This window comes from Scyliorhinus torazame, chromosome 11, assembly GCF_047496885.1.
Source record: "Scyliorhinus torazame isolate Kashiwa2021f chromosome 11, sScyTor2.1, whole genome shotgun sequence".
NCBI classification, from domain to species: Eukaryota; Metazoa; Chordata; class Chondrichthyes; order Carcharhiniformes; family Scyliorhinidae; genus Scyliorhinus; species Scyliorhinus torazame.
Genome location: NC_092717.1, coordinates 180,035,994 through 180,048,317, shown reverse-complemented (window position 1 = coordinate 180,048,317; position 12,324 = coordinate 180,035,994). Strand labels below are relative to the sequence as shown.

The window sequence follows — 12,324 nt, the reverse complement described above, 5'->3', positions numbered from 1 at the left end:
TGGGGTGCTCTTTCCAAGGGCTGGTGCAGACCCGATAGGCCGAATGGCTTCCTTCTGCACCTTTGGATTGCACATCTTTGGACTGTGGGAGGAAACCGGAGCACCCGGGGGAAACTCACACAGACACGGAGAGAATGTGCAAACTCCGCACAGACAGTGACCCAAGCCGGGAATCGAACCTGGGACCCTGGAGCTGTGAAGCAACTGTGCTAACCATCGTGCTACCCGTGCTGCCCTTTTTGTGGAATCTGTAAAGTTTCCTGGCGTAAAACAGAACACAATCAAGGCACTTTTTTGTAGTCAATAATATTTACCTGTACAAGTAACTTAGATACTGTTGCTCAAGCTCGCTGAAAAGAGAGAAAAATTCAATATCTTTCCATAGTTAAACCATCAGTGATGGGACTTTAGCACTAAAACAGGATTTGCAATACTCCTTTATTATAATCCATAAATAATGTAATGTTCCTTAGCTCAAATTAATGTCATTTCATTATATAACTCTAATTAGGTAACACCCCTCTGGATAGAGGGGCCAGTTCTGTTTGTGATTTAAAAAAAATTATTTCAGTGTGTTGGGCTGGGCCAGCACTTATTGCCTGTCTCTAATTACCCTTGAAGGTGGTGGTGGTGAGGCGCCTTCTTGAACTATTGCAACATGTGTTGCAAGAACGCCCACAGAGCTGTTCCTGGATTTTCACCAGCGACAGTGAAGGAAGGTGATATAGTTCCAAGTCATGATCGTGTCTTGCTTGGAGGGGACCTCGCAGGTGGTGATGATCCCATGTATCTGCTGTCCTTGCCCTTCTCAGTGGCAGAGGGCGCCAGTTTGAAGGTCCTGTTGAAAGATCCTTGGTGAGTTGCCAGCGTGCATCTCATAGAGGGTATAAACCTCTGCTATTGTGCATCGGGTGGCGGATAAATAAATGTTTAAGATAGTTCTGGGCTGCCAATCAAGCAAGCTGCTTTGTCCTGTATGGTCCAGCTCCTTGAGTGTTGTTGGAGCTCATCCAGGCAAGAGGAGAACATTACACCTCACTCCTGACCTGTGCCTTGTAGATGGTGCACAGGCTTTGAGGGGGGTGGTGAGTAACTTGCTGCAGAATTCCTCTGACCTGCTCTTTTAGACACAGTATTTATATGGCTAGTTCAGTTCAGTTTCTGGCCAATGGCAATCCTCAAGATGTCATGTCACAGTAATGGACAAACATCCTTCAGCAAATAGGTCAATAAAACAAGTATTGCCCATGCTGAATGAAGTAAGGAAAACTTAAAGCAAGGTACAATTTTACCCGAAAATTAAAACATTTGGATATGGTTACACTAAACATTATAATGCATTCAATTTTCTCCACTAACTAAATATTTGAAGCAGTCCCATGTATTGGCGAGCACAGATCTAAGCCCCAGCTACTTGGGAGTTCCTAATCTTAACCACATTGTAAGAGATGGCCTCAATCAACATCTTATGACCCTATTAAGATTTGCACTGGTGGGAACGAAGCTGTCAGCTGCTTAATCAGCCAGAGAAGCTCAAGGCATGATTCATGCAGAGTTAGAGGAAAAAGAATTCTGTGCCCTCTACTGGAGAGTAACTGCCCCATAATATTTCTTTTGAAGATGACTTTATTGATCCCAGTATGAACTGGCTTTTAAAGAACAACCTTTTGTCCTTGCTCTGCTATTGGTGCTGATTCTTTGCTAGTGTACATTTCAAGGATGTCAGTTGTCTTCTGGTACCTCAGGCATAAGAGCATTCGTGAGCTTCAATGATCGCTGCACAGCTATTCAATCACAGGGCACCAAGCCCTTCCCTCACCAGACATCTATACACTGGACTGGACGGCTTCTTAATAAAACAAAGTTAGGCTTTTCCTGAATATATCAAATCCAAGTCCAATGAAATTGCAGAAACATTCTTGTTATAATAAATTACGACATCGTCAGACTGCTCGACTCAAGACTCCCTGAGCAGATGCTTTACTCAGAGCTACACCAGAGATTTCATTCACACCAGGGTCAAAGGAAATGTTTCAAAGAAAATCTCAAAACCTCCACGAAAGTTTGCGCTATTAACCTCAACAGATGGGAAGCAGGTCCCCATTGTGACCAAAATGTTTTAAAAAATAAAGTCATTCACAGGATGCAGGCATCGCTGGCTAGGTCAGCATTTATTGCCCACCCCTAAATGCCCTTGAGGTCCATCATTGAAAATGATGTCAAGGTTTTCTAATCAACAAAAGCAACCATTGGGAGAGAACGGCGAAGTTAGACAAAGGAGAACCAGTGGGTGTGATTTATTTAGATTTCCAGAAGGCCTTTGACAAGGTGCCGCGTAGAAGACTGTTAAATAAGTTAAAAGCCCATGATGTTCAGGGTAAGATCCTGGCATGGACAGAGGATTGGCTGACTGGCAGAAGGCAGAGAGTGGGGATAAAGGGTTCTTTTTCAGGATGGCAGCCATGACTAGTGGTGTGCCTCAGGGGTCTGTGCTGGGACCACAACTTTTCACAATATACATCAATGATCTGGAAGAAGGTACTTAAGGCACTGTTGCTAAGTTTGCAGATGATACAAAGATCTGTAGAGGGACAGGTACTTTTGAGGTAGCAAGAGGGCTGCAGAAGGACTTGGACAAGCTAGGAAAGTGGGCAATGAAGTGGCAAATTAAATACAACGTGGAAAAGTGTGAGGTTATGCATTTTGGAAGGAGGAATTTAGGCATAGACTATTTTCTAAATGTGGAAATGCTTCAGAACTCAGAAGCGCAAAGGGACTTGGGAGTCCTTGTTCACGATTCTCTTAAGGTTAATATTTTAATCATTTATCATTTTAATATTTTATCATTTAAATAATAATCCCTTTTGCTGTTATTCCTACCAAAAATGGATAACCTCACATAAGGCTCTGGTCAGACGCCATTTGGAGTATTGTGAGCAGTTATGGGCCCTGTACCTAAGGAAGGATGTGCTGGCCTTGGAAAGGGTCCAGAGGAGGTTCACAAGAATGATCCCTGGAATGAGGAACTTGTTGTATGAGGAACGTTTGAGGACTCTGGGTCTGTACTCGTTGGAGTTTAAAAGGATGAGAGGGGATCTTATTGAAACGTACAAGATACTGCGAGGCCTGGATAGAGTGGACGTGGAGAGGATGTTTCCACTTGTCGGAAAAACTAGAACCAGAGGACACCATCTCAGACCAAAGCAGTGTTCTTCAAACTTTTTTTCCGGGGACCTATTTTTACCAACCGGCCAACCTTTGGGACCCAACCCGGCCGACCTTCGCGACCCACGCCGGCCGACCTTCGCGACCCACGCCGGCCGACCTGCGCGACTCACCATTTTCTCTTACCTTGTTTGCTGCTGACAAAAATGGAGGAAATGGTTTTGGGTCCCTTTGGCCCTCATACACGCTCCTCTAATGGAACCTGTTGGATGAAGGTGAAGCCTTCTGACGTCGGAAAGTATGGAATCTCCATCTGTCCAAAGTTCTGAATTTTTTCTTGTAAAGTTTTATCAAATAAAACCCCCCCCGAACTTGTAAAAAAAAAAGAGTAAAATAAATGAAAAAGATGAATAAACCTCCCTCCCAGAACTTGTAAAAAAAAAAGAGAATAAAATAAATGAAACAAATGAATAAAACCTCCCCGAACTTGTAAAAAAAATAAAATGAATGAAAAAAATAAAAATTAAATGAATAAAATAAATGAATAAAAACCACTACAGAACTTGTAAAACAAAAAGCTGCAACCGTTTAAAAAAATAGCGGCCGCACTGCGCATGCGTGCCCGATTATCAGCTTACAGCCGGTGTTATAAAAAAACGCCTGCTGCGCGGGGATTTGTGCGATCGGGAGCGCCGCGGACAACGGCTCCGTGACCCTCCCGACACCCGCCCGCGACCCACCTGCTGGTCGTGCCCCCGACTTTGAAGAACACTGGACTAAAGGGACGATTCTTTAAAACAGAGATGAGGAGGAATTTCTTCAGCCAGAGGGTAGTGAATCTGTGGAACTCTTTGCCGCAGATAGCTGTGGAGGTCAATTCACTGAGTGTCTTTAAGACAGAGATAGATAGGTTCTTGATTAATAAGGGGATCGGGGTTATGGGGAGAAGGCAGGAGAATGGAGATTAGAAAATATCAGCCATGATTGAATGGCGGAGCAGACTCGATTGGCCGAGGGCCTATTTCTGCTCCTATGTCTTATGGCAGTTTCTCAAGCCAACAATCTGCCAGTACCTCTGCCAGCCAACAATTGATGCTCTCATGGTGGGACAACCTGCAACACTCAGTTAAAGCTCTAAAGCCATTGGTGAACCAACACTGACATCTTACTTCCATCGAATAATTCACCCTTGACATGAAGAATTGCCAATGATGATAGATTAATTTGAAATATTTTTACAAGAGGCAAAGTCCCATAGTTATTGCAGTTCTCTTGCAACCTCACACAAGCTTCCATTCTTTTTTTCTTTTAAAATAATTTTTATTCAAATTTTCACAAAATACCAACAACAAAATACAGAAAGTAAAGAACAACCCCCCCCCATATACATAAATAATAAATTAACAGCCTTCATCAACACAAAGGAAAAAATACACACCCACTCAAGAAATAACGACCCCCCCCCCCCCCGGGTTGCTGCCGCTGCTGACCATCTTCTGCCAGGAAGTCTAGGAACGGTTGCCACCGCCTGAAGAACCCTTGCACCAATCCCCTTAAGGCAAATTTCACCCTCTCCAATTTAATAAACCCCTCCAAATCACTGATCCAGGATTCTACGTTTGGGGGCCTCGCATCCTTCCACTGAAGAAGAATCCTTCGCCGGGCTACCAGGGTCGCAAAGGCCAGGATACCGGCCTCTTTCGCCTCCTGCACTCCCGGCTCCTCTGCCACCCCAAATATTGCGAGCCCCAAGCCCGGCTTGACCCTGGGACCTACCACCCTCGACACCGTCCTCGCTACACCCTTCCAAAAGTCCTCCAGCGCTGGGCAAGCTCAGAACGTGTGGGTGTGATTTGCTGGGCTCCCTGAGCATCTAACACACCTGTCCTCACCCCCAAAGAACTGGCTCATCCTTGCCCCGGTCATGTGAGCCTTATGCAGCACCTTAAATTGTATGAGGCTGAGCCTCGCGCAAGAGTTCACCCTCCCCAGGGCATCCGCCCACATCCCCTCGTCAATCTCCTCACCCAACTCCTCCTCCCACTTACCCTTTAGCTCCTCCACCGAGGCCTCCTCCTCCTCCTGCATCACCTGATACGTTGCCGAGATCCTCCCCTCTCCAACCCACACCCCCGACAGCACCCTGTCCTGGACCCTGCGTGGCGGCAACAGTGGAAACTCCACCATCTGCCGCTGAACAAACGCCCTTACCTGCATATATCTGAAGGTGTTCCCTGGGGGGGCGGGGGGGGGAGCCCAAACTTCTCCTCCACCTCACCCAGGCTCGCAAACTTCCCGTCCTCAAACAGGTCCCCCATCCTTCTAATACCAACCCTGTGCCAGCTCAGAAACCCTCCGTCCATCCTCCCCGGGACAAACCGGTGGTTCCCCCCGAATCGGGGACCACACCGAGGCCCCCATCTCCCCCGTGTCGTCTCCATTGCTCCCAAATTTTGAGGGTAGCCGCCACCACCGGGCTCGTGGTATACCTCGTTGGAGGAAGCGGTAGCGGCGCAGTCACCAGCACCTCCAGGCTTGTGCCCACAGAGGACGCCATCTCCAGCCTCTTCCATGCCACCCCCTCCCCCTCCATCACCCACTTACGCACCATTGCCACGTTGGCGGCCCAATAATACCCACAGAGGTTAGGCAGCGCCAACACCCCCCCCCCCTAATCCCTGCACCGCCCCAGGAACACCCTTCTCACCCTCGGGGTCTTCTGCGCCCACACAAACCCCATAACGCTCCTGTTAACCCGCCTGAAGAAGGCCCTAGGGATCAGGATGGGGAGGCATTGGAACAGGAACAAAACCCTTGGGAGCACCATCATTTTAACTGACTGCACCCTACTCCTCCTCCATCTGCTCCACCAGCCTCGTGAAGTTAAGCTTATGTCGGGCCCCCCAGCTCCTAGCCACCTGGACCCCCAGGTACCTGAAACTCCTCTCCGCCCTTTTTAGCGGGAGCTCACCAATCCCCCTCTCCTGGTCCCCTGGGTGCACTACGAACAAGTCAAACTTCCCCATATCAAGCTTGTACCCGAAGAAATCTCCAAACTCCCTAAGGATCCTCATCACCTCCGGCATTCCCCCCCACCGGGTCTGCCACATATAGCAGCAAATCATCCACCTAGAGCGACACCCGATGCTCCTCCCCACCCTGCACCATCCCCCTCCAGTTCCTCGACTCCCTCAACGCCATGGCCAGGGGTTCAATCGCCAGCGCAAAGAGCAGGGGGGACCTGCCTCGTCCCCCGATGTAGCCGGAAATACTCTGACCACCTTCTGTTCGTGGCCACACTTGCCACCGGGGCTTCATATAGCAGCCTCACCCACCTGACTAACTCCTCCCCGAACCCAAACTTTTCAACACCTCCCACAGGTACCCCTACTCCACCCTATCAAAGGCCTTCTCCGCATCCATCGCCGCCACTATCTCCGCCTTCCTTTCCATCGCCGGCATCATTATAACATTCAAGAGCCTCCGTACATTAGTATTCAACTGCCTCCCTTTCACGAACCCCGTCTGATCCTCGTGTATGACCTGCGGCATACAGTCCTCTATCCTCATGGCCTAAATCTTTGCCAGCAACTTTGCATCTACATTTAAGAGTGAGATCGGCCTATATGACCCACACTATAGGGTATCCTTGTCCCGCTTCAGGATTAGGGAAATCGTGCTCTCGACATCGTCGGGGGCAGAGCCCCCCCTTCCCTTGCCTCGTTGAAGGTCCTTACCAACAGCGGGCCCAGCAGGTCCGCATACTTCTTGTAAAATCAACCGGGAACCCATCCGGCCTCGGTGCCTTCCCCACCTGCATGCTCCTTATCCCTTTGACCAACTCCTCCAACCCAATCGGCGCCCCCAACCCCGCCACCTGCCCCTCCTCCACCCTCGGAAACCTCAGCCGATCCAGGAAGCGACCCATCCCTCCCTCTTCCAGTGGGGGCTCAGACCGGTACAGTTCCTCGTAGAAGTCCCTGAAGACCCCATTGATACCCACCGCACTTCGCACCGTGCTCCCTCCTCCATCCCTAACTCCCTCGATCTTCCTAGCTGCCTCTCGCTTCCGAAGCTGGTGCGTCAGCATCCGGCTTGCCTTTTCTCCGTATTCATATACCGCCCCCTGCGCCTTCCTCCACTGCGCCTCCGCCTTCCTGGTGGTCAACAAATCGAACTCAGCCTGGAGGCTATGCCGCTCCCTAAGCAATCCCTCCTCTGGGGCCTCCGCGTACCTCCTATCCACCCTCACCATCTCCCCCACCAACCTCTCCCTCCTCTCCCCCCTCTCCTTGTGTGCCCGAAAGGAGTTCAGCTCTCTCCTCTGACCACCGCCTTCTGCACCTCCCAGTCCACCCCTACTTGCACCTCCCCATTGTCATTAGCCTCCAGGTACCTCTCTATACACTCCCGGACCCGCCCGCTCACCTCCTCGTCCGCCAGCAACCCTACCTCTGGCGCCACAGAGGGCGCAGGTCCCTCTCCTCCCCCAACTTGAGATCCACCCAGTGTGGAGCATGATCAAATATGGCTATCGCAGAGTACTCCGTATCCTCCACCCTCGGAATCAGCGCCCTGCTCATGACAAAAAAGTCAATCCGTGAGTAGGCCTTGTGGACATGGGAGAAGAATGAAAATTCCCTGGCCCCCTGCCTAGCAAACCTCCATGGAGCCACCCCTCCCATCTGGTCCATGAACCCCCTCAGCACCTTGGCCACCGCCGGCCTCCTGCCCTTCCTAGACCTAAAGCGATCCAATGCCGGGTCCAACACCGTGTTGAAATCCCCACCCATTATCAGGTCTCCTGTCTCCAGGTCCGGAATCCGGCCCAGCACACGCCGCATGAGCCCCGCATCGCCCCAATTCGGGGCATATACATTGGCCAACACCACCCGCTCCCCCTGCAGCTTGCCACTTACCATCACATACCTACCGCCATTGTCTGCCACAATGCTCGACGCCTCGAACAACACTCACTTCCCCACCAAGATCGCCACCCCCCCGATTTTTTGCACCCAAACCCGAATGAAACACCTGCCCTACCCACCCCTTTCTCAACCTTACCTGATCCGCCACCCTCAGGTGCGTCTTCTGAAGCATGGCCACATCTGCCTTCAGCCCCAAAAAACAAAGAACCTCCCCTCGAAACACAACCCAACAATCCCCAACCATCCCTCCACCGCGACCCCTCACCCCTGACCCTTAGTCCGAGTCCAGTTTTTCGGCCTGAACAAAGGCCCACGCCTCCTCCGGGGACTCAAAATAGTGGTGTCGATCCTTCTAGGTGACCCACAGACCCGCCGGCTGCAGCATACCGAACTTCACCCCCTTCCTGTGCAGCACTGCCTTCGCCCGGTTGTAACCGGCCCTCTTCTTCGCCACCTCCGCGCTCCAATCCTGGTAGATCCGGACCTCCGCGTTCTCCCACCTGCTGCTCCGCTCCTTCTTGGCCCACCTTAACACACACTCTCGGTCAGCAAACCGGTGGAACCGCATCAGCACCGCCCACGGCAGCTCCCTGGGCTTGGGCCTCCTCGCCAGCACTCAGTGGGCCCCCTCCATCTCCAAGGGCCCCTGAAAGGCCCCCACTCCCATCAGCGAATTCAGCATGGTGACCACGTAGGCCCCCACGCCCGATCCCTCCAGCCCCTCCGGGAGACCCAGGATCCGCAGGTTTTTCCGCCTCGTCCGGTTCTCCATCTCCTCGAACCTCGCCTGCCATTTCTTGTGGAGCGCCTCGTGCGCCTCCACCTTCACCGCCAGGCCCAGGATCTCGTCCTCGTTCTCTGAGACCTTCTGCCGGACCTCCCGGATCGCCACCCCTTGAGCGCCTGGGTCTCCAGCAGCTTATCGATTGAAGCCTTCATCGGCTCCAGCAGCTCTGCTTTCAGTTCCTTAAAACAGCGCTGGAGAAGCTCCTGCTGCTCTTGCCCCCACTGCCTCCACGCTGCCTGGTCTCTGCCCGCCGCCATCTTGGTCCTCTTCCCTCGCACCTTTCTTTGCTTCAATGCCACTTTTTAAAATCGCCCCACTCCTGGTCCAATCCATACACTATCGGGGGAATGTTGCTGTCCCCTCCCCACACCGGGAAATGTCAAACAAGCGCCGTTACGGGCCCTAAAAAGAGCCCAAAAGTCCGTCTTTAGCGGGAGCGCCGAACGTGCGACTTAGCTCCGCATAGCCGCAACCGGAAGTCCACAAGCTTCCATTCTACTGATGGTAAACTGTTTGTGTGCCATAATCGTACTCAAATGTCCTCTCAATAGGTATGTTTCTCAGCAAGAATCAATACACGTCAATAGTGAAAAACTAGATCCCTGTTTCTCCATGAGGGATTAATAATGGAAACAGTTGCTCCCAGGCCGGCTGCCAGCTGAGGTAACCAACAGTGCAGAGATTCTGGATCCTTCCTGCTCTATACGACTGATTTGACGCATTACGCAATCAGAAGAAATAGCAGCTTTCTAAAACAAATTCTATAGATGCGAGTTAGAAGTGCTATTGCGAGGTAAAGACAATAAGAAAAAGACAACATGAAAATGTTCTTTAAGACTTGAAAGTCAGCTCAGAGTTCAATTAGTGAACAAAGAACAACAACGTGTACTTATATTATGGGTGGTATTTTCAGTTCTCTCCCCCCCCCCCCAGTGTTGGTTCGGCTGAGAAAAGCAGTGTGCAGCTCGCCTATAAGACCATAAGACATAGGAGCGGAAGTAAGGCCATTCGGCCCATCGAGTCCGCTCCACCATTCAATCATGGCTAATTTCAACTCCATTTACCCGCTCTCTCTCCATAGCCCTTAATTCCTCGAGAAATCAAGAATTTATCAACTTCTGTCTTAAAGACACTCAACGTCCCGGCCTCCACCGCCCTCTGTGGCAATGAATTCCACAGACCCACCACTCTCTGGCTGAAGAAATTTCTCCTCATCTCTGTTCTAAAGTGACTCCCTTTTATTCTAAGGCTGTGCCCCCGGGTCCTAGTCTCCCCTGCTAATGGAAACAACTTCCCTACATTCACCCTATCTAAGCCATTCATTATCTTGTAAGTTTCTATTAGATCTCCCCTCAACCTCCTAAACTCCAATGAATATAATCCCAGGATCCTCAGACATTCATCATATGTTAGGCCTACCATTCCTGGGATCATCCGTGTGAATCTCCGCTGGACCCGCTCCGGTGCCAGTATGTCCTTCCTGAGGTGTGGGGCCCAAAATTGCTCACAGTATTCTAAATGGTCTTTGAAAATAGACCAAACGTATGAAGCTCTCAGAGAAATTATACTTTTGGATTATAATTATGCTTTTATATTCCAAGCCTCTTGAGATGAATGACAACATTGCATTTGCTTTCTTAACTACGGACTCAACCTGCAAGTTTACCTTTAGAGAATCCTGGACTAGGACTCCCAAGTCCCAAGTCCCTTTGCACTTCAGCATTATGAATTTTGTCACCGTTTAGAAAATAGTCCATGCCTCTATTCTTTTTTCCAAAGTGCAAGGCCTCGCACTTGCCCACGTTGAATTTCATCAGCCATTTCTTGGACCACTCTCCTAAATCTTTCTGCAGCCTCCCCACCTCCTCCATACTACCTGCCCCTCCACCTATCTTTGTATCATCGGCAAACTTAGCCAGAATGTCCTCAGTCCCGTCATCTAGATCGTTAATATATAAAGAGAACAGCTGTGGCCCCAACACTGAACCCTGCGGGACACCACTCGTCACCGGTTGCCATTCCGAAAAAGAACCTTTTATCCAGCACGGCAGCACAGTAGCATTGTGGATAGCCAAATGGGAAGCGCGGGCTTTGTTCCCGCGCTATGGTAATCATGGCGGGAACAGGGAAGCAGGAAGGAGGGGGCCTCGCACAGTGGGAGCCGAGGTCATGGGGGGAAGCCGAGGTCGGCCAGAGTTTGCTGACTTCTGGGAGCAACATGGGGGTTGCAATTACGCTAGTGAGGGATCTAGCGGGGGGGGGGGGGGGGGTTTAACTGGGTTGCTGCTGCTGGGGAGAAGGGGGAGCTGGTATGGGGTGGGGTGATCGAGGTGGGAAGGCGCCGTTGGGGGGAGATACGGCTACGTGGGAACCGGGTGAGGAGCTGGATTGAAAAAGGAGATGGCTAGTCGACAAGGGGGGGGGGGGGGGGGGGTGGGGGGTAAAGAGCCCCCCAACCCGGCTGATCACGTGGAATGTGAGAGGGCTGAACGGGCCGATAAAGAGGGCACGGGTACTCGCACACCTAAAGAAACTTAAGGCAGATGTGGTTATGCTGCAGGAGACGCATCTGAAACTGATAGACCAGGTCAGACTACGCAAAGGATGGGTGGGGCAGGTGTTTCATTCGGGGCTAGACGCAAAAAACAGGGGGGTGGCTATACTAGTGGGGAAGCGGGTAATGTTTGAGGCAAAGACCATAGTGGCGGATAGTGGAGGCAGATACGTGATGGTGAGTGGCAAATTGCAAGGGGAGGCGGTGGTCTTAGTGAACGTATATGCCCCGAACTGGGATGATGCCAACTTTATGAGGCGTATGTTAGGATGTATCCCGGACCTAGAGGTGGGGAAGTTGGTAATGGGTGGAGATTTTAATACGGTGCTGGACCCAGGGCTGGACAGATGGAGGTCCAGGACCGGAAGGAGGCCGGCTGCAGCTAGGGTGCTTAAGGACTTTATGGAGCAGATGGGAGGAGTAGACCCCTGGAGATTTAGTAGACCTAGGAGTAAGGAGTTTTCGTTTTTCTCCTATGTCCACAAAGTTTATTCACGGTTAGACTTTTTTGTTTTGGGCACTGATCCCGAAGGTGACGGGGACGGAGTACACGGCTATAGCTATTTCAGATCATGCTCCACATTGGGTGGACCTGGAGATAGGGGAGGAAAAAGAACAGCGTCCACCCTGGAGAATGGACATGGGATTATTGGCAGATGAGGGTGTGTGTTTAAGGGTGAGGGGTGTATTGAAAGGTACTTGGAACTCAATGATAATGGGGAGGTTCAGGTGGGAGTGGTCTGGGAGGCGCTGAAGGCAGTGGTTAGAGGGGAGCTGATATCTATTAGGGCACATAAAGGAAAGCAGGAGGGTAGGGAAAGGGAGCGGTTGTTGAAAGAACTGCCGAGGGTGGACAGACAATATGCGGAGGCACCGGAGGAGGGACTGTA

At 51.0% G+C, this 12,324-nt stretch overlaps 1 protein-coding gene across 13 annotated transcripts in view; it reads right to left on the bottom strand.

Moving 5' to 3' along the window:
- Positions 1-12,324, bottom strand: part of LOC140385689 (UDP-N-acetylglucosamine transporter TMEM241 homolog) — a 223,339-nt gene that overhangs the window by 137,358 nt on the left and 73,657 nt on the right. For 12 of the 13 annotated variants that reach the window (XR_011933422.1, XR_011933423.1, XR_011933424.1 and 9 more), the window contains one exon: positions 315-350. The exons of the other annotated variant lie outside the window; for it this stretch is intronic. Coding sequence is in view for 8 of the 12 variants with exons in the window: in XM_072468096.1 (XP_072324197.1) it covers positions 315-350 (36 nt within the window). In the remaining 4 variants the exon portion in view is untranslated. The remainder of the gene's footprint in view (positions 1-314; positions 351-12,324) is intronic. 13 annotated transcript variants of the gene reach the window in all.